Source organism: Erpetoichthys calabaricus, chromosome 18 (genome assembly GCF_900747795.2).
Source record: "Erpetoichthys calabaricus chromosome 18, fErpCal1.3, whole genome shotgun sequence".
NCBI classification, from domain to species: domain Eukaryota; kingdom Metazoa; phylum Chordata; class Cladistia; order Polypteriformes; family Polypteridae; genus Erpetoichthys; species Erpetoichthys calabaricus.
This window is the reverse complement of record NC_041411.2, coordinates 85,987,273-86,014,861: the sequence shown is the minus strand read 5'-3', so window position 1 is coordinate 86,014,861 and position 27,589 is coordinate 85,987,273. Positions and strand designations below refer to the sequence as shown.

At 47.8% G+C, this 27,589-nt stretch overlaps 1 protein-coding gene across 1 annotated transcript; it reads left to right on the top strand.

Annotated features, from left to right (window-relative positions):
* Positions 1-1,403: 1,403 nt before the first annotated feature.
* LOC114668453 (protein mono-ADP-ribosyltransferase PARP3-like) lies at positions 1,404-25,842 on the top strand. Its single transcript, XM_051921094.1, has 11 exons — positions 1,404-1,562; positions 3,218-3,405; positions 4,660-4,779; positions 5,666-5,854; positions 7,096-7,225; positions 8,481-8,704; positions 9,770-9,922; positions 12,504-12,584; positions 22,753-22,930; positions 25,205-25,351; positions 25,635-25,842. Exons 2-11 carry the CDS (start codon positions 3,235-3,237, stop codon positions 25,802-25,804), a joined length of 1,563 nt encoding a protein of 520 aa, XP_051777054.1. The 5' UTR covers positions 1,404-1,562; positions 3,218-3,234; the 3' UTR covers positions 25,805-25,842.
* Positions 25,843-27,589: the final 1,747 nt, after the last annotated feature.

The following is a 27,589-nucleotide window of genomic DNA, read 5'->3' as shown; positions in this document are numbered from 1 at the left end:
GGTGGTGTGTGTGAAGACAAGCGGCATCTTAGCATACCGACAAGTGCACACTGAATGTCAAAAGGTGGGATTCTAAAGCCCACCCAGAAGGCGCTGACTGAGGGAGGCCATGCCGCGGGGCTTTGGGAAGACACAGAACACCCGGGGGACTCGGGGGGGCCACCTCAGATGTTTGTGTGAAGGGTCAGCCTGGCACTTTTACTTTTCCTTTATTATTGTCATGCATTTAAAAAAACAAAGTCAGAAGGATGAAAGGTCGTGACGTCCATCGACTGCTGCGCCAACGTGCCCCTCAGATTGATTAACGTCTGTGCAGGACGGGCTCCAGAAGTGCCCCCCTCCTCATATGGCGGGGTCTGCACCTCCTGCTCTCTTCCTCGGTTGGGTGAGGCGCCTTTCACTCGGCCTTGAGGTTTACAGGCTGGACACAAGAACGGAGACCGCGGCTGAATCGCCGCTCGTCATAAAGCAGCAGGACTGAATAAACGAAAGGGGGGGGGGGGGGGGCTGAGGGGCTGTAAACCCCACCAGTCCGATTTGTTGAATCGCTGAATGGAATTTCAAACACAACAGAATTACAGGAACATGAACTGAAACACACGCACCCTAAAACAGAATCAGAAGTTGCGTTGAACGAAACCCTGCTGCCACTTCAGCCCCCCGGGACCGGAGCGCATCGACCACTCAGGCTGAATGGGGTGAGAGGGGGGAGCGCAGAAATTAAAGCGGTCAAACGGCGCCCTCGTGTGCCTATCGGTCTGACATTAAGAGCCTTTCACCTATCTAGCCATGGTAGGTCGCCGTTGCCACCTGCCAGTCGTTTATAGCGCCTTGAACGTCTTCATTGTCAGTCACCATTGTCTCTCCTTCACCCCCGCTTAGGATCCGTTTGGCGTTCCTGTTGTCTTAAAGCCCTCAGAGCGCCAGTTCTGCACAGACGCGACGCCGCCGTTTCTCCAGCCTTGTGCTTGTTGCCTCCCGGCTGATACACGAGTGTCAGGTGACTTTTACTTGGACAGGTGTCTTCAAGCCGACCCGTGTCATCTTGGCAGCCAGCTGCTCGTCTGCACCCTCGTCCTCGTGCACTGTTCTTGCCAGTCCGCCCCTCCGTGTGCCCAACAAGTCAGCGTTACGAAGCGGAACCGCGTCCCGTGAGCTCATCATCACCTCGCCTCGGTCGGCTGGCTCTTCGGTTCCCGATCAGCCCCGCCCCACCCCTACCCCCTCCATCCTTCTCCGAAGAGCGCGTTGGCATCCCGGTGAGTGACGCGGGTTCGGGGGGACTGTGGCTGCCTTTTCCTCGGAGGGCATTCTGTCTTTTTTATTAGTTTGTTTCGCTTTTCCTCTGAAACTTATTTTTCTTTCCTGCCTGGGCCCGAAATGCTTGACGTGTAACTTCGGCCCACCAATGCCCCCTCAGGGACCGACCGGACGGGACACCCTCGGCTGGCAGTGCCAACTCGGAGGCGGAAGTTAAAAAGTCAAGGCGAAGGGGGCTCAAAACTGTAGGTGCCACTTGTCACCTCGTCAGTTCCGGTTCTGCATCAAGACAACGTGTGCAGGTTTGTGTCGAGAGACCCCCGGGACTTCCTCTGCGCGGGCGACACCTGTGACCGAATGACAAGGCCATTTAAAGTCCCCGGATACGCCGATAATCGATCTAAAAGCCTATTCTCGAGCCGGCCATTTCCCGTCGGTGTATTTTTGTGGGGTCCATAAGCGCTACGGGGGTTCTTACACACAAGGATACTCATATAGCGCCTTAAAGGGCGGCAGGTGAAGTAGAACTACGGGCACAAAAGCTCTTTGAATGTCCGTCCAACTGGCACTTTATCTTTTCCCATGCATGACCTTTGTGAGTTCAGGTGGCACAGAGGTTACCTCGGCTCAATTCCCAGTTTTCCATTCTCTCAAGTTGACATGGCGACTGTAATCAGCCCAATGTGATTGCACCCTTGCATGGACTGGCACACCCCCTCTAGGGTGGGCCAGTGCATTTGGACTGATGTATGCCAATGCAGTAATGGATGGACAGCCGTGTGGCACGCAGCTGACCTCGAGCCCACCAATGGGTGGACTTCAGGTTTATGCCCAGGTCAGTCTGCTTGTGTCTTTTGCTGGGAACTGTTGGTCCGTGGCCTGGATGACGCCGTCCAGCTGGTGTGAAATTCCCAGTCACTCCAGTATTCCAAAGCTTGAGTGACACCAGCAGGGACAAAAATGAGGACAGTGGGACCTTGACGGGAGCAGGGAGGGGTGTGGTAGGTGGGCACTTACATGGAAACCAACATTGCACATGTTGCCAGTCTGCAGCATCCAGTATTTTATAGTGCCTTACCTGGCCACCTGTCCACTACGCAGTATCCGTCACATCCATGAGTTGTAGCCGTACTGACTAACCACTAAAATCCAAACCTACACACTATATGCTGCCAGCTTTTAATGCCAATCTCTGACGCCACGATGATTTAAAACACAGAACTTCACACCTGACACACCTTCACTTGCCATGTGCTTACAGAATGCAGTGGGCATCGGGCAGTACCTAGATGGTATCATGTTCATCGGACAATGCCAGGGTAGTGTCACGGTCTTGTAAGGTTAATCCAACAGTACCAAGATGGCATACTGCTCATCCAGAAAGTTAATTGTTGGGACCCATGGGTGCTGACTACACATGCTTGGCCACTCGCCATGCCAACAGGGTAGAAGTGTCTCATGCCAGCCCTCGCACTGCAGCAGTGGTATTGTGGCAGTAATGACACTGCAGTGTTCTCTCCAGTGAATGACCACAGCACATTTGAGAGCACAGTGATTGGTACCTTTCATGGCACAGTGGGCACTTGAACAGACCCCATATGATGGCTGTGTGTGAAAAGTCTGAATGTGCATAAAGGGTTGCCCAGTCATTTTTAGAGCTTCTTAGTTTGGCACTGCCTCCAAAATATAGCCATCTGCCATGGCCATTATACCCCCAAATACCCACTTCTGTTTGAATTTACAAGTGGGCAGGGAAAACTTTGGTAGCGTGTGCCAGCCTGTGGCCAGTCAAAGACCCCCAAGGGTCTTGCTGTTGAACAATCCAAAGAAGCTTTGTTTTTTTCTTTCTTCTTCCTCTGATCTGTGTGCCCACCCTGGTAAGTTGGTAAAATACCAGGCCACAACTGGCAGCCCACTTGGCCCCTAATGAGTTGCCTCCTTTTTCTAAACTCTTTAGCTGCCAAAGTGTGCAGAATGGCACCTAAACGAAAAGCAGCAGCGGGCACCAAAGGTGCAAAGAAAGTGAAAACGGAGCCAGAGGATGCCTTCCGATTGGCCAAGGAGGTCCTGAAGTCTGTGTCCAAAGGAGGGGGCACCACCAATGTGGACGCGGCCTGTTACCTCAGCAAAAAGCAGAATGCCAAGGTAAGTGTCCGCCTAGCCGGCCCAAGGGGCACGCGCTTGCTGGTCAAAGTCTATTCTTTTGTGAGCCAGCCAGGCTATTAATGTTTGCCCTTAAGCCACCATTTTGAAGATGACAGACACTTGTGCCTGGCCTCAGCTTTTGTGGGTTTGCCATGTGTGTCGTGACTCTGAACTGAGTGAGTGTGCCCCTTAACGGACTGGTGCCCTCTCCAGACAAAGTTCTTGCTTTGGACCCTAGTAATACTAGGGTAGGCTCCAGGTCTCTGCCAGGCTGCACCCTCCGAAAGACACTGGTGGGTCACTGTAATGGTAGTCATCGATGCCAAGGTACACAGCTGAGACCGTGGCTGGCAGCCTGAGCAGGAGACGCTGAGAGAGCTGCTGAGCAGAAGAAAGCCATCTGTAAGGGGCTATGCCTGGCACTGCCTGAAGCAGAATTCCTGGCACTTTGTAACCCCCAGCATTGTGAGTCCTTGTCTGATCTGTGCCATCTGAGTGTGGATGACTTGATGGGCATCATTTTGAGCGATTCCTTGCTGGTGACAGAGACATATGCTGGCGGCTGGAGCTCACAAGCCACTGTAAGTGATGTTCTCGATGTCATCTCATCCCTTCAGGGCCCACAGCCAAGTGAGGGTGGTTTAATTACAGAAACATGGAGTTGGCGCTGTGCCACTCTGCAAGTTCCCAGACTCTGTTATTTGATGTTTGCACCCCTTTCCCGCTGTCTGCACTTCTCTGTTACAAGCAGTGACTTGTACCCTTGGGTGCCATTGTCATCTTACTCTCTTGGATGCCCGAGGTGCCCCATACAGTTGTTTAAAAAATGTAAACATAACAATGGCACGCATCACTCATCCACTCATTTAAGATGGGGCACTGTGGGCAAGGAGGTGTGGGCATGAGTGTGTTTTCTCAGTGAATGCCAGCCCAGGCCACTGCTGTCCCTTTGGTGTGCCATTTTACGGCATCAAAGAAGAAAGGACAAGGCAGAGAGGGCATTCACATTGGGACTGGGTTAACCCTGGTGCCAATTCTCTACATGTGTCTGAATTTCTTTTTTTTATTTTCACCCTCCGATATTCATGTTTTCCCAAGCTGTGTAGGCTTCTGTGCCAAGATGACTTGTGCTTTTTGTCACCTCCTGATCACTGAGTTAGCGCCCATCTCACCAGCTGTGGAGGGCTGGCTGGTCCTTCAGTATGGTGGGCCGATTGAGAAGCCGTGTGTCTTCTTGTGTTCCCTTCCTCCCAGATTTATGCCAACTACGCCTGCATACTGAATCAGACCAACGCTGGCAGCAACAAGTTCTACATCATTCAAGTCATCAAGGCGGGCATCTCGTTCTACTGCTGGAACCGCTGGGGCCATGTGGTAAGTCCTGAGTGACATTAAAGAACGGTCACTAAGGGGGAGGGAGGAGAGGCTAGGCTAGCAGTGCCCACTTGCCTTTTACAGATCAAAGAGGTGAGCGGGTGCACGAGGGTGGCATGACCAGGTAGATGGGCACCATATTTGGATTTTGTTCTCCTTTCACTTTTGAGGCCTCACAATTTAAACAGCTGCCAGTCAGAGGTGCCCCATGTTGGCAGCACTTGGCCCTCATGAGTTTGCACTTCCCGTGTGTGGGTATCTTTCAGGGTTCACATGCTGGTATGTAAGTGTGCCACTCAAAACCAAACCCCCCTGGATTTGGGGGGCACTCAGAAAATGGCCATTCCAAGCCTGTATAGCCTGTCCTGGGCCAAGTGCTGCCCACCCAAATTGCACCTGCTGGGGGTTTTCCAGAGCAACTCCTAACCCTGAATGATGGTCCTCATAAAAATCAGAGTCTATTAACTGAGGCCAAGGACCGTTTGGGGTAGAATGGAAAGAAAAAATGAGCTCACTATCTGCCCACTCCTTCTGAGCCCTCGTCTGCACTTCTCTGGCGGCTCAGGCATTGGCAGTCCCTTTGAAGAGTGACCCTGGGGCACTGGTCATCCAGCCAGGAAGTACTTCCGAGTTGCCAAAAAGGCCTTGTGTGGCCTGGCACTCACCACTCAAAGGCGGGCCAGTGTTGTTGTTCTGACCAAGTCCCATGCTGATGCTAGCTTGGATGACCTTCATGTGGCACACTGGCAGAGCCCCTGACCGATTGAGAGTCACCAAGGCTTTGACTCATCCCGTTACCCAAATCCGTGAAGTTGCTGACACGTGGGCAGCACCATTTTGTGTCGTCTTTTTCCTGATGCCAGGTTATTTTTTATCTGCTCTCCAGGGTCAGGTGGGCCACTCCAGACTGTCGTCACCCTACAGGAAGCCAGCCATCGCCAAAGCACTTTTTTTGAAGATGTTTAAGGACAAAACTGAGAATGACTGGAAGAACAAGGACAACTTCAAAGCGCACCCCGGGAAGTATACGCCGATGCAAGTGGAGAGCAAGGCGGGGCGAGTGACCAGCATCAAGGTGAGCACATCGCCACTCAGGCCTCTCGGGGGCCGAGCTCTGCACTTTATACTAACTGATGTTGTCTTAGCTTTGGACCTGTCCCACCAACTCTTAGTCCCACGAGGTCCTCTTGTCATGTTACTGTGTCTACCAGCTAGAGGCGGTCAATTGGCATACTGTAAAGTGAAAAAGGTAGAATGAAGGTTTATAGACCACGCTGGTCCCCGTTTGGATGCCAAAAATGGCACCACAATCAGCTGGGCTTAATACAAATGAATGAATAAATGAAATGGGCCTTCATGTTCCACCGTCCAGTGGAGAGCAGTGGCTGACCAACTTGAAAAGCCAGACAGTTACAACAGTCAAATGGGCCTGATGGGGGTGACTGAATGAGGGAACTGAGCTTTTGTTGGTCCTGCAAACTCAAACTGCCTTGAGATAAAAGGAGCATCTGGAATGTCCAAGTGTCCAGAGGTCGGGCAGATCTCTGCACGGGCTTTAGCGACTTTTCTTAAGGGAATGGCGTGAAACCACAAAGGGCTTGCAGGAAAGAAGATTCAGAATGTGACATTCAGTCCACAAGTCAGCATGAATGTCCATCATTGTCTCGTCTACAAGCACAGAACGTTTTCTTGTCACTGGCTAAAGGCTGGTGTTCCCAAAACACCCACCTGACAGTTGACTGTGACGTCAGAGAGCCTAGTGAGCGAGATGATGGGAAGCGGGTGGGCGGCAGGCCGGGCCTTAAAACCTACCGCTCCATACCTCAGGTCTGTTCCTACTTTGTCTTGGCACGTTCTCGGTTTCATGTGTGCCAAGTGGACGCTGGAGGTGGTGACACCTGCTAGGGCACCCTTTGCCACTCCCATCATGGCTGATTGTCCAGGACTGTGTTGCTTGATATGACCTGAACTTAACAGAAGGGCAGTCTCAAGGACGTGACCAATCCATACATACTTATGGGCAAACACAAATATCCGTGAGGAGTGGTGGCAGCCCAGCCTCTGATCCTAAATCATGGTGGTTTGGCATCACTTGTGGTGTGACACTCAATGACCTAAAGCCATCCAGGTCCACAGTGTGTGACAGTTTCTAACAGTCTTTGTTTTTGAAGGTTTCTGGTGGCCCAAGTTGTGCCCAGAAGTGACCGTCCGTTAATTCCTTAGAAACGGCTGCCTTTCTCTTGAGACGTTGAGGGTTTACCTGCTGGGTGTCATAGTGGACATTCAGAACCACTGACAAGCTCTCTCTGCTTGTAGATGGACACCGTGGATGGAAGAGTCAAGAGAGTTCTGCCCTGCACCTTGGACAAGCCGACCCAGGAGCTCATCCAGCTCATCTTCAGAAAAAACAACATGTTCAACAACATCATGAAGATGAAAAACCTCGGTAAGAACCTCCAGTCTGTTTACTGACAGCGGGATGAGACCCATCCTGCTGATGTCGGGCCATCGATGTCCACTCTACCTTTTCAGTCGCATGGTGGAGTGAGGCGTTTGGGTCCTTTATACCAGTATAAGGAGCTCAGAGCCCAAATGGAAGAGGCAGAGCAGACTGGGACCCTCCAAAAATACCTGAGATGTCAGCATTTCAACAAGTCATGGGTGCCGATGGACTGACGTGCCATGTGAATGTTATGAATGGGTTGTGCCAGGTAGGCGCTATCTCAGCTTTTCACTCAAGTGCCTTGAACAGTCTTGAGAATCATATGACCAGCCAATTGTGGTCATTTGGCATCACTCCTGAGCTGGCCTTTGAACCCAGAAGGACCACCAAAGTAATAACCCAATGGCAAGGGGGAGGTGGGCAGGGGCGGGGGGGGGGATAAAGAAACAAAGCAAACCCCTGAGTGGCACACGGAGCTGAGTTAATCAGGACTTGCACCCTGGTCTACCAGGTGGGGTGGCACGTGCAAATGCCAGTGAACCCTACCCAATCATATCTTCCACACATTTTCCTCTTCCGGGACATTCCGCTGATTGTCAGTAAGGTCCAATGGGCTGCGTCCTGCTGCCATCTGGTCCACTAACTCAAGCCTCTCATCCCATTGCTTGTCACCAGTAGTATTGCCACACTACGCACTACTGCCCCCTTTTGGTGAGGACTTCTGCTTTGGCCGTAGTCAGTTGTGCTGCCTTAGACTGGTCAGTCCTGGTCCTACCCAGTTTTCTGTGCCATGTTGAGGTGTCCTGGGGTCAGTAAGTCTTCTGTTTGGCACCTTCCACAGCTGTCTCCTGTAAAAATAGAACTTGGCAGTTCCACAAAGGTGCGTGGTGTCAAACTGACAGCCCCTCTTACTCAAGAACATGCAGACATCGCTATGCCCGCTAGATCCATCCTCTCTCTTCAGGGTGTTCCAAGTGATATCTCTTTGCTGTTGGCTGGCTGGACAGGAACGGGAGGAGTCAGGGGTATGGTTACCACTCTTCTTCCTGGTAAGCAAGTAACTTTCCACGTCACTCCAAAGTCCTTCCCCAGTGTACCCTTGAAAGTCTTCCCTGTAACAGCGAGTCAGCTGTGGGACAACCACCAGGAGACTTTGGCTTTTCAGTCGTCTCTTCTCTTCAGTGAATGTTTGAAAGTGGAAGAGCCGACTTTAGATTAAAGTGCTAGTCCTAATGATGGCTGTCTTTTTCCAATGCAGACTTTCAGAAGTTGGCCCTGTACAGACTGAGTAAGACAAAACTTGTGAAAGGGCTCGAGGCCCTTGAGGAGCTGGAGAAGGCACACAAGAAGAAATCCTCCGAGGCAAAGCTCAGGGTGCTCTCCTTTCACTTCTACACCATCATTTCACAGAAAATTTGGTATAAGCGACTGCCTATCATCAAACTCAGACTTGTCCTACATGCCAAGAGGGAAATACTGATGGTAAGTGAGGATCGTGGGGGTTTGGTGGCATCTACCTCTCGGCCTTTATTGATCTCAACCTGATCTCCTGGGTGCTCTTCTCTGTTGGACACCCCAATTTGCAGACAGGCTCTTCTGCCCTCTTCCTGCTTGTCTCAGTCCCATGAGCTTTGGCTTCAGGTAGTCACCACAAAGACACCATCTTGGACTGACTTGCCCCTTCCCTGGTGGCCATAATGATTGGGTTAAGCAGGTCTGAAAATGTTCTGGTGTAGTGTCCGTCTCTCCATGTATCAGCCGTGGTCAGCCGGGTTCAAATCTTTCACCCATTTGGTTTCTGGCTGTGGTTTTACACCTTCTCCCCAGGTCTCTGGTGAGCTCAGTTCACTGGCAATTCTGAATTAGTCAAGTGTGAGAGTGCCCTGTCTGGGGCTGTGAACATAATGTTACTTTGTGAATGAATGCCAACAGTGACTAGCGCCCCCTTGAGGCCAGGCACAGGTTTTCCGATGAAAGCCTGGAGCCACTGCAGACCACCCCAGGACCAGGACTGGATTGCCCCTGCTGTTCAGAAAACAGGGGCCCACTCAGGGTTAACCGAGCTGTGAGCACAAACACCATCCCATAGACTGTGCAGGACAAATGACCACCAGCCTTTTGTAAATCCATTAGGTTCTCCCACCAATCTGTCCATTGTCTGATGCCCCTTATTCAGCCTGGGGGTCATGGGAGTTGCATGACATCAGATGGAGAGCTGAAGTCATTCCTGAACCGAGTGCCAGTCCATTGCAGACCTGATTGGGGCAACACCAGCACGTCTGTAGCCTGTGGCATAAAACCCAGAGAGAACACGATGAGTGTCCAGGCCAGGACTTGAGCCCACTGTGCCACCCTCTTGTGGTGATAATGCAAGTAAATGGGAGATCAAGCAAAGTATAGACAGTGGGGAATCAGTAAAGTGACATTCCAACCCAAGGCATAAAGGCCTGGGCTGAGGGGGGTCTGCCCATCCCACAGTCGACTGGTATGCTCCGTTGACGAGTCTGCACACTGATGTTTGGATCATTTTTCCCAAATCTTTTCCAGATTCTTGCTGGTATTCAACAGGCTAAGAGTCTCCAGGCAGAAAATCAGAAGGCTGAGTTGGAAGTGGAGGAGATTCTTCACCCGATTGACCAGGACTACAAGCTACTCAAGTGTGGCCTTACGAGACTAAATGAAAAGTCAGAAAACTACCAGGTGGGTGCGAGTCGTACTGAGCGGTGCATGCGACTTAAAACAATGGTAAAGAATCTTCGCTGTGACGGTTGAGGTGAGGTGAGTAAAGTGGTTGCTGCAGGGTAGGATCACTTGGGAGGCATTGCAGAAATGCAAACGGAGAGTCCTCAGATTGCCTCCAGTTGTAAGGATCACCCGACTGACGTTAAAACAGCTGAATGGCGTCCATGCAATTGTCACTTTTTTTGCATGATTAAGGTTGAAGGAGGGAAATGAGTTCTCAGACTGTTCTGTGGCCCACACCGTCATCTTTCCCATTGATGTTACCAATCAGTTCCCAAGCGATGAAGTGCTGCCACCTGCTGGAGCGGGTGATTCTGTGTGCTCTGTTCCCATGGTGCTCAGCTTCATCCTTGAGATGGATGCCAAGGGTCCACAAGTTATTCAGCTATGATGAGAAATAGAGCACCATGATAACAGGCCAAACTCGCCAGTCCTGTCTCCCAAATTTCCAAAATATCCTGCTGTTCACCATGCTACCTGGTCACTTACTTCATGTCTCTGTGAAGATACACCTTGAAAATGTTTGTGCCCTTGTGTCCACATGTCTCCTTGATGAAGAACTGACATGTAGTGCACACACAGGGGACACTAAATAACATACTCGTCTTCCTAATCCCTTCTGTGCTCTGTCTGCATGTAGACGGCAACCAGTCAACCAAGACTCCTTGGACCTCCTCATGAGGGTTATCTTTGAACTTACATGCATCTTTCCTCAGTGTCACCCTTTATATCATCCAGAAATCTACTTACTGATCCTTTTGGTTTCTTCATTATCTGCCAGGTCTCCTACTTTGGTAGGAGCTTCTTCTTTCTAATCTTCTCCTGCCATTAACATGCATTATAAAGAGCAGCAGCTCTGCACTGACCCCTGATGGACATCACCTGTAACACCTAAGTGATTACCAAGGGAAGGGCCAAAGAGAGAGGCACCTGGACTGAACAGCAGAGCTGGTTAACAACTCTGGGTGCTCCTGGGCATCAGCACCTCTCATGTGAAGTAAAATCAAACAATCCCCAATTTAAGAATCCAGAATTAAAGACAAACCAACACCTGGGAAGATGTCCAAATGAATTCCATACCAGTGAGCTTCTCAGTGGAGTCAATCAGAAACATTGACGATTTATGAATCACAGTTTGGCTCTTCTGTCCAACATACACAAGACCACCAGGTACGTTTTCAAATTATTGTGTTTGGCTTTTAAAAAATGTCTGGAGTTGTTTTACTCAGCAACCTGCCTTACTTCTACCTGGACCTCTTTATGCAGGGTCTATAGAATGTTGCTGGGTTCCATCATCATCATCACCACTGGCAGCTCCTCACATCTGGGTAATTGTGTCTCCACTCGCCAAAATTTCATGTTAGCATCGCCCAGGGATGAAGAACCAGACCATAGACCCGCGGGCCTGACAAGACCCCTGCCGCCAGCACTATTTTTGATGTATTTAAATATACAAATGTTCTCATATCCATATTCTCCTCCACCACCTTGAGCTCAGAGTGAAGAGGTCAAAAATGGACCTCTGACTGTGGGCCATTTTAATGACCAGGCCAGACCCAGATCCACCAACACTCGTAGGTTCAGGTTTGGCCCTGTCTGAAGTCTGCATAGTCTTCTGGTGCCCAGGGTTGGTGCCTACTGAGCTAAGCTCCCTGGCCTCAATGAACCCAAGTCTGCAAAATGAATGAATCTCCTAAGTGACCATAAGAAGCTACTGGTCACAATGCCATGAAATGCCAATAAGCACAATGAATGTAAAAAACCAGATAAGGAGGACATCATTACAGGTCCTTGCACCCAAAAGCTTTAACTGAATTAAACTGAGGTAAACAGTGTTGAGTGTAGGGGGCGCTCCAGCTCCCCAAACTCGACACAGACAGGCTCAGACACTGGTATAAAATGAATAGTTTTTATTGTGGGAATCCCTTCCTCTGTAAGTGTTTCCCACCACAGCCACAAGTACAAACTCTGTAGCACAAGCAGAATACTGTCAGCACACAGCAACTCTTCTTCTCTCTGCCTTCAGCACCCCTCTTCTTCCTCTGCTCCTCCTGGAAAGCTTTGTCCTCCTCCCTCCAAGCTCTGGCTCCTGCAATGAAGGCAGTCGGCTTCTTTTATGCTACACCCGGGAGAGTACTTATGTTGGCCCATTAGCACGGTCCGGAAACACTTCTGGGTGGGGTGGAAACCCAACGAAGCATGGCTCCGCAGTCCCTGCAGCACCACCTGGCGGCACCCATCTAACCCAACAGGGCTGAGTCAGCAAACTCCAAGTCCCATGATTCCCTGTTGGAATCCAAGGCACCATTGCAACCCAGGAGGCTGCCATCTGGTGGTCAGGGGAGATAATGTCCTGCCATCTTCCTTGGTTCTTTCCAGCTGAGGGCATCCCGGTAGGGCAATGATGCCAGCTGTCACTCACAAGTGGCTGGCTTGACAGACCCTCATGTACTTGAGGGTTATGTTGTTTTTGTCTGAAAGGTCACAGGGGCCGCCATTGTAATTCCACTTGTTTTTTTTTTTTTTTACCTCCAATCAGATAATCAAGACGTACCTCAGTGCCACCGGATCACCATCACTGGAGCTTCTCAATGTGTGGGAGGTGGACCGGGAAACAGAGGTGAGCAGCAGTGGCCTAGGCCACCCACGACCCATTCTGTTAGCGTCCATCACTGAACACACTCAATGGCCACACACAGTCAGGTCAGTTTAAATGGCCAAGCACCTCAGTGACCGAGGAGTTGGCACTTTACTTCAAAATCCTCATTTTGTTATCTGTGGTGATTGGCTTAATGCGCCCAGCTGTGCACATGTCTAGACAGCCAAGAAATGACCGGGCAGCCCTCCAACAATGGCATGGGAGCAGGGAAAGTCTGAGAGAGCAAAGAAGGACCAGCAGCAGGAAATCAGGACCTCAGGGCTTGGGCAGGGGGGTCACAAATCCAAACACAAAACCAGAACTCAAGTCCTCACACTGGGGACTTTATTAAAGAGAAACATCTGCAAGAAATCCCCTGTTATTAGCTGACGAGAACTGCACAAAATTTACATCAAAGCAAATTGATTTTTTTTTTAGAGACAAATACATCCTTGGATGTCTCTGCAGGAATACTCTGAAGGCATTTTTAAGAGGACCGGTTATTTCATATCTCTCCCAGAAAAATAACTCTGAAGCCTTCTTGGTTTCCAATTTAATTAGAACATGCCAGGTGTCCTAACGAGGCACTTTACAAGTAAAGACCAGCTTTACAATCAGAACTCAGCCTCTTGACTACTAAAGGAACAGAACAACGACATCATTACCATGAACAAGATCTTAGCTCAACAAATCCACAAGCAGGAAGTTTGCAATGCAATCCCAGTAATTACCAACACAAACGGAGACAAAAAAAATTGACCATAGAAATATTATGCACACATTTAGAGCCTACTATAAGTCCTTATGTTCTGTTTTTCAAAGCATTACAGATACCACAGCTGGGTACTCTCAGTGCAGAGGAATTGGATAAACCCCTGACACTGTCAGAATTACTAGACGCTATAAACTTACTTCCGAGGGCGAGAGCAGCAGACCATGATGGCTACCCTGCTGAATTTTATAAAAAAAACTTCAATTCACTTAGCTCCCCTTTTATTAGCAACATTTATAGGAGGCAGAGACAATAAAATTCTACCTCAAAATGTTTCGCTAAGCGTTAATTACGTTTTTTTCTTAAAAAAAAAAAAGGACTTCTTACAATATGCATCAAACGGACCAATCTCGCTTCTGAATAATGATGTTAAGATACTCTTCAAAGTCCTAGCTAGAAGGACTGAGACAGTGCACAAGACCAAACCGGATTTTTTAAAGGCAGACACTTCACTTCCAGTCTTGGATGCCTGTTTAATGAAATAAGTTTACTCATAAAGTCTAAAACCCTGGAGATTTCATTATCTCTGGATGCAGAAAAAGCATTTGATATGGTTGAATGGGACTACCTATTCACTACATTGCAGAAATTTGGATTTGGCCTGAACATCTGTGCATGGATCAAACTACTCACTCTATGCAGATGATATGGTTCTGTATATCTCAGACCCACAAAATACTGTGCCTGTAGACCTAAATGTACGAGCAGAATTTCAAAAGACATTTGGACTTAAAATTAATTTAAATAAAAAAAGTGTTCTTTTTGCAGTGAACTCTCTAGTACACAACATTAGATTGGATACATTTTGCTTTTAATCATCGCAGACCAGTTTAAATACAGAGGGGTAAACATCACAAATAAATATAAATTATCAACAACATTTTACTGTCTGCATGGAAAAACTTAAACAAGACATGCACAGATGGCCTACCCTCCATCTCACTTTAGCAGGAAGAACTAACATTGTCAAGATGAATATCCTTCCTATGCTTCTTTTTTATTTCAAAGCACCCCCATATATATTAATAAATTAATTTTTAAGAAATTAGATTTAATCAAAGTCATTTTTGTTTGGAATTCAAAACATCCACACATCCAAAGGGTGACCCTACCACAACCCAATTGTCCTTCATTCATATGGAGCCAATGTAGGACAGAGAAACTCATTTGTGGCACCTCCACACAATAACCACCTTTTTCCACCCCCTCAGACTTGAACGGTTTTTAATGTTTAGAAAGCATACAGAATTAACTCTCCTAGAGATTTGTACACAGATAGTGTCTTTGCATCCTAAAATTCAATAAAAAAAGAAAGAAAAGAAAGCAATCCAATGCTTGGATATAAAATGCAGTGCACTCTCATCTCAGGAAGTGCTACAGGGTGACATGTCGTGACACCGCCTAACCACGTGACCTTGGGACGAAGCATGCCATGGGCACACCTTTATTAATTAGTTGTTTGGTGAGAAACATAGGCGGATTTAAAAAGAAGTTTTGCTTACCTGGTTCGCCAATCAGTGGAAATAGTGAGGTTTTCCATGTCCGAGGACATGAAGCAGCTGATCTGCTTGGCACTGTTTTGGGAGCGGGCATCTTGAGCTGTAGGATCTCCTTGGTGACATGAGCAACATCTTGGAGGGTAGTTCATTTTTACCTCATGGTGGTGCAGTGGCATTGTGTGGACCAAACTGCAGGTAGCAAGCAGAAACTGATATGTTGGCATGGGCACTCTTGCCAATGTAAAGCCATAGAGGGGTATAGCCATGGCAGTGTCCTGGGTGAAGAATAGGCAAGTTGGATTCACAGACAGAGAGAGAGTACAGAAGACGTAGGAGTGCTTAGAGACACAGGAGGTGTGTGGGCTGTCCATATTTGACAGTGACAATGTCCGAGACAATGGTGGGGGGCTATCTGGTGTTTAAAGTGGGAGTAAAAGGCAATGTGGGCTACAAAGGACAGGAAGAGTCTTTACCTGGGCAATCATGCCATAGGAAAGCAGGACAGTGGTAAATTTTTGGGCTCTCTGTAATTCCCATTTTTAATCCATGCATCATCTGATGTGCAATCTGTACACATTCAGTGCCAGGGGACGACTTAATAGAATACTGAAGTGGCCCAATAGAGACCACAAGGTCACGGGTTCAAATCTCACCACCTGCCCACAGTGACTGTGGTGCTCAGGTACGGTAGGCAACACAACCGTGTGTATATAGATGTGTTGTCTGATTTATGTCACAAGTGTAAAACCTCAAATGGCCAAGTCATGATTGTCACGTGTCCAGTGAAATGTGTCCTTACTGGTAGGCCACACATTTGTCTGGAGAGAAGCAGGATGAATCAAACTGGCCTTAGTAGCCAAGAAAAGTGCTTTGGGATGGATAGGATATAGAAAGTGTGGCGCTCTGTTCTCACCCAGCATAATACTGAAGTATTGGTCAATGCCCGAGTCACCTCACGTATAGATTACTGCAACGCTATTCTATCTGGCATTCCACAAAAACGTATTCATCGCTTACAGCTTATTCAAAATTCTGCTGCCAGGATAATAACCTGCTGTTCTAAATCCACTGAACATATCACACGTCTTCTCTCTCAACTTCACTGGCTCCCTGTTAACTACCGAATACAATATAAAATACTGCTCTTAACATTTAAAGCTCTCCACAACCTCACTGATCTCCTCCAGATTTACACTCCGTCTCGTTTACTCAGATCTTCATCTGCAGCTTGACTTTCTGTACCACACGTCAGACTCAGTGCTATGGGAGCTCGAGCGTCTCTCCTGGTGCTCCTCAACTCGGGAGTTCTCTTCCTTCTCATATTAACGTCAACTTGACTCAATAGCACAGTTTAAAACTACTCTCAAAACTTATCTTTTCAAGCTGGCATATCAATTGTGAATTCTACACTCTTACTTCCCGCTTGTCATATTTGTGTGTTTACTAATTATTGCTTTGTGATTTATCATTTTCTTGTTTTTATCTTTTTAATTATTGTTCACCTTTATTGTACGGTGACCCTGAGTGATAAGAAAGACGCCTATTAAATAAAATGTATTATTATTATTAAAAGCCACTGCACTAACTGATCTACACCGTGTCACACGTTAGGTGTTGTGCTGGTGGTGGGAGTGACACCCTGTACTGTCCAATTGTTTTACAGACAGAGTGGGTCTCATTTTAAAATCCTGAAGATCCAAATAAGAAAACGGACACCAATGTGGGACCCAAGAAGAGGATTACCACCATAGTGACAGCAGAGCCATAATCAGAAAAATAACAATGGCCATACATTTGTATTTCTGCTCAAGTATACCTCACATGAATTTTACCAAGCAAACGTCTTGTTAATGAAACAATAATTGTCATTACAAATTGCAGAGGTCTGTCACTGCCAGTGTAAAGCAGAGAGACATGCATGTCACTTTGTAACGGGTGTGCGTGGGCACTTGGCACAAGTCCCTTGATAAAACAATCAATGAATCAGTGAAGCTTGTGTCCCTGGTCTTGCGTATGTGTTTTTAAATAGCGACGAGATCCTCAATTGACAGCGCGTACAGTATTTCTAAAGGATTTCACAAAAAAAAAAAAAAAAAAAGGAACCTGTTGATGTTTTTAATCATTTCATTAAATGAACTGGTCCTAATTTAAAACACATTTATAGATCTCCCTTAATCCTTTCTCGTTATCACAACTCAAAAATAAATCTTTGGATTTCATTTATTTCTTTGTGTCAAATTTTCCCAGATAAATGGACGAAATCCTATGTAGGTATCATAATATGTTCCTGGTGCGTTTACTTTACTATAATGTAATGAAATTCAAGCTGGCTACATAGATTCATACTAATTCAGTCTGTGGTGGGCACTTCTTGTGTAGTCTGCACGAATTACAGTTTTGTACTGGAAACAAAGAACAACATGCCTTTCTAATGTATGGTGCTGGAAATGTGCCATAAAATTTTTATAGATAGATAGATAGATAGATAGATAGATAGATAGATAGATAGATAGATAGATACTTTATTAATCCCAAGGGGAAATTCACATACTCCAGCAGCAGCATACTGATAAAGAACAATATTATATTAAAGAGTGATAACAATGCAGGTATACAGACAGACAATAACTTTGTATAATTTTAACGTTTACCTCCCCTGGGTGGAATTGAAGAGTCGCATAGTTTGGAGGCTCCTCCGTCTGGAGACGATCCTGTTTAGTGGATGCAGTGGATTCTCCATGATTGACAGGAGCCTGCTCAGTGCCCGTCGCTCTGCCACGGATGTCAAACTGTCCAGCTCCGTGCCTACAATAGAGCCTGCCTTCCTCACCAGTTTGTCCAGGCGTGAGGCGTCCCTCTTCTTAATGCTGCTTCCCCAGCACACCACTGCATAGAAGAGGGCGCTCACCACAACCATCTGATAGAACATCTACAGCATCTTATTGCAGATGTTGAAGGACACCAGCCTTCTAAGGAAGTATAGTCGGCTCTGTCCTTTCTTACACAGCGCATCAGTATTGGCAGTCCAGTCCAATTTATCATCCAGCTGCACTCCCAGGTATTTATAGGTCTGCACCCTCTGCACATAGTCACCTCCGATGATCACGGGGTCCATGAGGGGGCTGGTCCTCCCAAAATCCACCACCAGCTCCTTGGTTTTGCTGGTGTTCAGGTGTAGGTGGTTTGAGTCGCACCATTTAACAAAGTCTTTGATTAGGTTCCTATACTCCTCCTCCTGCCCACTCCTGATGCAGCCCACGATAGCAGTGTCGTCAGCGAACTTTTGCATGTGGCAGGACTCCGAGTTGTATTGGAAGTCCAATGGCTGAACAGGACCGGAGAAAGTCCAGTCCCCTGCGGCGCTCCTGTGTTGCTGACCACAATGTCAGACCTGCAGTTCCCGAGACACACATACTGAGATCTGTCTGTAAGATAGTCCACGATCCATGCCACTAGGTATGAATCTACTCCCATCTCTGTCAGCTTGTCCCTAAGGAGCAGAGGTTGGATGGTGCTGAAGGCACTAGAGAAGGTCTAGAAACATAATTCTCACAGCACCACTGCATCTGTCCAAGTGGGAGAGGGGTCGGTGTAGCATGTAGATGATGGCATCCTCCGCTCCCACCTTCTCCTGGTATGCGAACTGCAGAGGGTCGAGGGCGTGTTGAACCTGTGGCCCCAGGTGGTGAAGCAGCAGCCTCTCCATGGTCTTCATCACATGTGACTTCAGAGCAACAGGCCGGAAGTCATTCAGCTCACTAGGATGTGATATCTTTGGGACTGGGGTGATGCAAGATGTTTTCCAAAGCCTCTGGACTCTCCCCTGTTCCAGGCTCAGGTTGAAGATGTGCTGTAGAGGACTCCCCAGCTCCAACACACAGGCCTTCAGCAGTCGTGGTGATACTCCATCTGGACCCACTGCTTTGCTGGCACAAAGTCTCCTCAGCTCTCTGCTCACCTGCACTGCTGTAATTGTGGGTTGGGTGAGAGTGGGTTAGGGTGGTCAAACCTGTTAAGAAAGTTGTTCATTTGGTTTGCTCTCTTCACGACTCTCTCGATGGTGGCACCCCACTTCGAGCTGCAGCCAGTGATGATCTTCATCCCATCCCACACTTCCTTCATGCTGTTATTCTGCAACTTCTGCTCCAGCTTTCTCCTGTACTGCTCCTTTGCCGCACTGAGCTGGACTCGGAGTTCCTTCTGCACGCGCTTGAGCTCATGCTGATCACTGCCTTTAAAAGCCCCTTTCTTCTGGTTCAAAAGGCCCTTGATGTCACTTGTAATCCATGGCTTGTTGTTAGCATAGCAGCGTACAGTTCTTACTGGAACTACAATGTCCATACAGAAATTGATGTAATCAGTAGTGCAGTCAACAACCTCCTCAATGTTCTCACTATGTGACCCTGCAGGATATCCCAGTCTGTAGTTCCAGTCTCTCAGAGCCTGCTCTGTCTCAGGGGACCACTTCCTGAATGAGCATGTGGTTGTAGGTAGGACCCTCACTGTTGGTTTGTAGTGAGGCTGAAGCAGAACCAGGTTATGATCTGCTTTCCCAAGTGCAGGCAGCAGGGTGGCGCTGTATGCGTCTTTAATGTTTGCATACACAAAATATCACAAATTGTCTTCTGCAGCCACACAAAACCTACGGCATTGGGAAGAAAATTCATTTCTTCAAAGTCTTTGTCTTTCTTCCTGGTGCTACAAAGTTGTGCAGGTCCCATATGGTCAACAAAAGGGGCAGAACTTTATACAGGACATTACACCCTGTAATTCAACAGTGTTCAGGGAAAGTAAAACTACGGCATCATCAGGATTAAAAAGATTTGGGGAGATGAGCAAGTCGTGGCAACCGTCCCCGAGACGGGTAGAAAACACTCTGTCTGCGGTGTCACATCTTAACAAACGTAGTCAATGGGAACGAGAAACTCATCATCTGAAGTAACTTCAATGAAGTACATACAGCGGACAGCCCTCTTAGTTCATCAGTCCATCAGATCCCAGTTTTCATTTAACAATTCAATAAACTTAGTAAAGAAAGACAGACAGAATGAACCCTGATGAGTAATTTGGTGATTGTGTCCCGTGTTCAATGCTCCCAAGTGGCTTGTGTCTGCCTTTTCATAGTTTGTGGGCTCTTAAGGTTTTCGGTGGTGTAATAAACACGTCCCTCAGACTCTGCAATGGTCTGCGATTCAACGTATGCTAGAATGGCAAACTGACAGTGAAGCATCGACCGCCGAAACGGTGATTGGTATCAACATACAGTGGTGTGAAAAACTATTTGCCCCCTTCCTGATTTCTTATTCTTTTGCATGTTTGTCACACAAAATGTTTCTGATCATCAAACACATTTAACCATTAGTTAAATATAACACAAGTAAACACAAAATGCAGTTTTTAAATGATGGTTTTTATTATTTAGGGAGAAAAAAAATCCAAACCTACATGGCCCTGTGTGAAAAAGTAATTGCCCCCTTGTTAAAAAATAACCTAACTGTGGTGTATCACACCCGAGTTCAATTTCCGTAGCCACCCCCAGGCCTGATTACTGCCACACCTGTTTCAATCAAGAAATCACTTAAATAGGAGCTGCCTGACACAGAGAAGTAGACCAAAAGCACCTCAAAAGCTAGACATCATGCCAAGATCCAAAGAAATTCAGGAACAAATGAGAACAGAAGTAATTGAGATCTATCAGTCTGGTAAAGGTTATAAAGCCATTTCTAAAGCTTTGGGACTCCAGCGAACCACAGTGAGAGCCATTATCCACAAATGGCAAAAACATGGAACAGTGGTGAACCTTCCCAGGAGTGGCCGGCCGACCAAAATTACCCCAAGAGCGCAGAGACGACTCATCCGAGAGGTCACAAAAGACCCCAGGACAACGTCTAAAGAACTGCAGGCCTCACTTGCCTCAATTAAGGTCAGTGTTCACGACTCCACCATAAGAAAGAGACTGGGCAAAAACAGCCTGCATGGCAGATTTCCAAGACGCAAACCACCGTTAAGCAAAAAGAACATTAGGGCTTGTCTCAATTTTGCTAAGAAACATCTCAATGATTGCCAAGACTTTTGGGAAAATACCTTGTGGACTGATGAGACAAAAGTTGAACTTTTTGGAAGGCAAATGTCCCGTTACATCTGGCATAAAAGGAACACAGCATTTCAGAAAAAGAACATCATACCAACAGTAAAATATGGTGGTGGTAGTGTGATGGTCTGGGGTTGTTTTGCTGCTTCAGGACCTGGAAGGCTTGCTGTGATAGATGGAACCATGAATTCTACTGTCTACCAAAAAATCCTGAAGGAGAATGTCCGGCCATCTGTTCGTCAACTCAAGCTGAAGCGATCTTGGGTGCTGCAACAGGACAATGACCCAAAACACACCAGCAAATCCACCTCTGAATGGCTGAAGAAAAACAAAATGAAGACTTTGGAGTGGCCTAGTCAAAGTCCTGACCTGAATCCAATTGAGATGCTATGGCATGACCTTAAAAAGGCGGTTCATGCTAGAAAACCCTCAAATAAAGCTGAATTACAACAATTTTGCAAAGATGAGTGGGCCAAAATTCCTCCAGAGCGCTGTAAAAGACTCATTGCAAGTTATCGCAAACGCTTGATTGCAGTTATTGCTGCTAAGGGTGGCCCAACCAGTTATTAGGTTCAGGGGGCAATTACTTTTTCACACAGGGCCATGTAGGTTTGGATTTTTTTTCTCCCTAAATAATAAAAACCATCATTTAAAAACTGCATTTTGTGTTTACTTGTGTTATATTTGACTAATGGTTAAATGTGTTTGATGATCAGAAACATTTTGTGTGACAAACATGCAAAAGAATAAGAAATCAGGAAGGGGGCAAATAGTTTTTCACACCACTGTATATAACCAGTTGTACTCACTCACACTTCGTGATACTCCAAAAATCGTCACCTTGTTGTGCCACATCACTAATGTAATTTCAATCGAACGCTGAAGCCCCTGCACCTCACAACCACATTACGTCTCTCCCTCCTCTCACCCCTCACTTATTTGTGTCATCTCACTGGTTGTAAGAGGGTACCTGGTGTCCTGGTATTTATTTTTTATTTGTGCCAGAGAAATAAAACCCTGAGATGTGTTCACAGCGTTGATTTGCACACTAAACAGAGGGAGGTATTTCACTTGGCACAGAATTCACTCTTGGTGTTGACCCATTACAAACATGCCCTTGACCTAAAGTTTAAGATGACCAGTGGGCCACAAGTTAGTTTTGTGCTCATAATGGCAGTGGGTTCCAGTGAGCTAAAGATCCAATATTTGTGCTCGAAGGACCAAGAAGGGCCTCCTCCTCCTCCTCTTTGATCTGACAATCACACTTGAATAACCGAGGGATACCCTAGTGGGTCACGAGAAAACCAACGTGGGAAAAAGTTTGTCGAGACACCAAGAAGGTTGAGAAACAACAGCTTAAGAAACACGGCTTCACAGTTCAGAGGCCGGCACAGCAGGAATTTCATCAGGGTGGCTCACTCAGACGTGTCCCCCTCCGCCTGTGTCGGCCCATGACACACCCCTTTGCTGTTTTTGATCTTCTGCATGTTCCATGTTATCATGTCCTCTTCTGTTAAACAAGTCCTGACGAGTTGTCAGACATCACTGCACCTTCTTCACTACTGCAGTGTGGCCGTGCCAACTGAGTGCCTTTCCGTTGTATGTAGATAGATAGATATGTCTTTGCACTTCTCCTTCTACTGGGTGATGATGGTGGCCAGGCTTCCCGATGAAGCCCACCCGCACTTCTCCTTCTACTGGGTGATGATGGTGGCCAGGCTTCCCGATGCAGCCCACCCGGTGTGCCCGCTGCCTCTCATTTTGTGACTCCTTTTCTCTCTTCCACAGGGCAAGCGCTTTAAAACCCACAATGGCATAGAAAACCGGCGCTTGCTGTGGCACGGCACCAAAATGGCCTCCATTGCAGCAATCCTGAAAAGTGGCCTAAGAGTCATGCCTCATTCTGGAGGACGAGTCGGGAAGGGCATCTACTTCGCTTCAGAGAACTCCAAGTCGGAAAACTTTGGTAAGCTGAACGGGCCCTCGGGCCTCAGTGGGTGGGCACAGCAGAGGGGTCAAAGGTGTCATGGGATGGTAAAGGTCTGTCCAGGAAGCCTGTGGAGTGGTGATATGCCACGTGGCTACACCAGAAGATCACAGTATACCAGTCTGCTAGTTTGAAGGCCAAGCTGCCCATTGCCGTCCCAATCGAATTGTGAAACTCCATTGTCTTTTGAAAACACAGGTGAGACATGTCAGTTTGTGTTAAGGTGACATTACCAAAAAGAAGTTTAGAGTCAAGTGACCGAGACAAAATAGAAATTTTGGAGGAGAGACAGAAAGGTGGGCCTGCCAACTTCTCCTCAGTTTACTGGCGCCATTTTGAAGCATCTCCCCCTCGCATTGGCTACTTGCCGATGCCACGCCATGTCACAGGTCTGCTCACACCACTCAAACACGCTTGATGAAGTGGTCCGTCTCCAACATCACAAAGACTCCCTCTGGTATGTCGTTGTGCAGCAATTTGGTTTCCAATCTGGTGACCTGTGTCACTCGACCAGGACGCGACAGAAGCAGCCCATCACCATCATACAGATGTCCACAGGCCCCCTTTGATGGACAAGTCACGTTGTGCTGGCTTCTAACCCCGCGTTCACAGCCAGCCTCTGCCTGTGAGGAGGATTTGAAAAGGGGAGGCCCAAACCGGACTGTCACTGATCTCAAACATTGGGGCCCTTTTCAGGGTACTCTGGTGGAGGAGGACCACTTAACTGGGATGTGACATTACAGGTCATTTCCTGTCCACTCTGATGTCAATCACCACACTAGGTGACTGTCTGCTGCTGCCTGACGTCAATGCCAAGCAGACCACCTGCCTTGCCGATCAGTCTCTGTACCACTGGTCCAGGCCCCTTAGCCTCACATTCTTCTGTGGGTCCTCATTCATGTGCTTCAGATTCTTCTGACTGGAGCCCCCATTGACATTTTGTATATTGTGTGCCCACCTTCTCTTGAGCCCCCTGAATGAGGCCGTTTGACACACCTGTCAGCAGACCTTTGCTGTCACACGTCCGTCACCATAGCCCTGGACTGCCCACCCTTGTGGTAAGGCCTCCTGTGACTTTGGGACTTTGAAATGATGAAGGGAAGGATAGTCGATGACGTGGTGGTCGGTCAGACAGAAGAGGCGCTCCATCGTGCTGCTGCTGGTCCTAACGGTCAGGTGTGGCTCCAAAGGCTTCACTTTTTTCACAGATAGGGACTTTTAAGGCCTCCTTCATGATGAGCAGGAATAGAAGAAAACCTCAGAAATGTGCCAGCTAAACAAATTTCCACTCCAGAGCAAGGCAGGAAAAGACCATCCATCATGCATCCAGTGCCCAGCCCTCAACAAGCATCGCCAACTTCTCAGTTAACTGTGCCATCCACTTTACTGATTTGGCACCTCCGACTCCTCATGGCACCACCACCACATGACCCTTCCTTAGTCTTCAGACGTCCACCTAATATCTCCGGTCTCCTTCGGTTGCATCCCACTCAAATAGCCCCCACACAATTCTTGACCAGCATATGTGAATGTTTCTGTTTTGGTCCAGTTCAGACTGGCGACCCTCTCCCAGTACATGTTCAGTTGTGTGGTCACGGAACTCGTCTTCTGCTGATGTCCAGGTTTGTGACCAATTTCACATGTGACCTTTGGTGGCCTGAAGATGGGCCTTCATGCCAGCACCCACACATAGCCGCCTCTGGCTGCCACTCTGCTCATTCCTGCCTTCACCCTCTGGCCCTTGCTTCCATAACATACTTAACTTCAGTGCCTTTAATGCCAGTTCCATTTTGCTTTTTGCTCTTGGATGCTAAACATAGATGATGGTAGTGGACCTCTGTGGTCACCAAATCCATCATGACACAGACCCATGACAAAGGCCCACATATCCATATTGTTTTTAATATTCATTTTAATAAACCCAAGACTGGTGATAGTGAGAGAACATGAGACTGTCTGGTGGTGGCAGTGCCCACTTTACTTCTTGATGATCTTAGGCTCTGCTCTTTTGGAGGGTTTCTTTTCTCAGGTTACTCCTTACATTCAGGGTGAAGGGATGTCAAAGAAAATCCCAAGAGCCGTGGGCAAATAGAAGTAAATTGACAGGTTTGATCCCATCTGTGGGACCCGAGACTCCTCTGGAACACCATGACATGTAAGCTACAAGCAGACCTGGTGACACGGCATGGACTTTTGAACCACCTTCCACCCTGAGGCCTCAGCAAGTTCAATCTGACGTTTTTGTTCCCTCAGTGTGGCACACCTCCAACAGAATTGGCATCATGTTTCTTAATGAAGTATCTCTTGGTAAGGAGTACACCATCACCAAGGATGACAGCTCTTTAGTACAGGCACCGGATGGCTACGACTGCGTTGTGGCACGAGGTCAAACAGAACCAGGTAAGCAGCCTGCCTGGGTTTAAAGCAAGTGCCTTGGTGGGGATTCCGGTGGCCAGCAGATGGCAATGCCAGGGAGATGGAAACAGTAGCCCTGGGAGTCACTGGTGGGTTCCTACATACCCTCTGGTGGTGGCCCTTAGCTGCATGCAAGTGGGCCTTGGTGCATCCAGCGTCTTTTCTGCCATTCCACAAGATGGAGTCGTGGCCTTTAAATAATCACTCCATTAGTTGCCCGTGTTCACTGTGAGACTTTAATGTCACCACTGTCTGCCATTCTTTTCAGACGCCTCCAAGGACGTGAGCATCATACTGGATGGCAAGAAGGTGATGGTTCCCCAGGGGAAGCCGCTGTCACAGAAGGAGTACAGCAGCAGCCGTTTCTCTCAGAGCGAGTATGTCATCTACAAGGAGAGCCAGTGCCGTATCCGCTACCTGCTGCAGCTAAAGTTCTAAGGATCACCAAATGCTTAGTATTAGGAAATGTGGAAACGCTGCTGACCTTCTAGCTCTTCATACATGAAGAAACGGCCTTCAGTCTCAGGTCGTGAGATGTAAAGCAGATGACGATCAAGCAAATCAAGAACACAAATTCACATTGCCGCCCTGAACTTGGGTTTGACATTAAAACATACTGGTAATGCAAAACCAAGAGGGAAAGAAGAATGGCGAGCTGCCCATTCGATGAGCCTCAAAACTCCGAATACACGGACCGGCCGGCCGGCTCTCCATTCCCAAATGTCTTACCTCTGTGTCTGCACACGTCGGCCTCGTTTGGTTTACCGTTCGTCCTCTTAGAGTGTCCAATGTCTTCTCGTTTCATGTAGCGCCTTGAGACGTGCAGACACACATGGATACTGTGGCTCTAAGCCCTAAACTGGCGGCGCCGAGGACCACCAGCTTCTTTAACATGTCATAATAAACTATGGGCTGACTGACTCTGCTTCTGGCTTTCTCTCTCCTACTGAATTGAGCTTAATAAATAATACTGGAAGTCAGTCTGCTGCCGTTTGGTGTTTGGGTCAAGACTCCTAAATTGTGGACTGTCAGGGGACAATGGGAGAAGGCTGGGGGCTTTGGATGGCACCACTAGGAAACAAAGTGGGTGGCAGCCCCCAACTGGGAAATGAAAAAAGTCAAAGGAACCCTTGGGATAAGTGCTGCCATCTCCTGGCCACAATATGAAGGACATGTTATTTTAAATTTAAACAAATTCAAAAGTGGAGAGAAGTGGAGAATGACATACAGGCTTGGGTGGGGTTGGGGTGATGAAATTTAAGTAAATGGGAAATATTCTAGATGGGAACTGAAGTGGGAGATCTGAAACCGGAAAATACCTCTCATGCAAAGTCAACGTGGACTGGGCACTTTTTACACCGAGCAGTGGGCCGAAATGATCAGACAGGTGAACAGGATAAGAAGCTTATATGGCGCCCATCATGTGCGCAGATTGTCCTCAAGTTATTTAACACACCAGTGAGACCTCAGCTTGAGTACTGTGTGCCATCTTGAGCCGTGCCCAGAGAAAGTCCACAGAAGAGGAACCAAGACAAGGTCAGCATCATGGGGGCAACTGAGGAGGAAAAACTGAAGGAGATGAGCCTTTAAAGCAAATAACGACGGAATACAATTTGTGTCAAATGAAATCAGACTGTTATACACTACCTGGCCAGACATACCGAGTCCAGGTGGTCTGTCTAGTCAAGCGCAAATCCACGTGGTCTCCGTTTACAAACACAGAGTCGTACAGAAGAGCTCACGGACACTAAGTGTGGCACTGCCATAGGATGCCCACTCTGCCACAAGTCTGTTGTGTGAGATCTGCCCTGGTCAACTCTAAGTACCATTATTGGGAAGTGCACAGGGGCACAAGGTGACAGACCACACAAACTCACAGAGTGCTCCTCTGTGGCATCACTCAGAACAAAGTGCCAATCTGCCACTGCAGGCAACAGCAGCACAAGACCTGGGCGTCTGGAGCTTCATGAAATGCATTTTGACGAACTGGCCTAGGATCACAATGCCAAGCGCCACAGGAGTCTCGAGCATTGGACACACGGGGTGATGAATCGCGCTTCACTATCTGGCAGTCTAATGGGTGAATGTAGGGTTAGGATGTGCCAGGTCAGTGCGATCTTCAGGACTGCATAGCGCCTACTATTAAGTGTGGAATAAGAGGGGTCATGGTGGGGTTTGGGCTCAGCCCCTTCATTCCAGTGACGCCACAGCAGTCAAAGACAA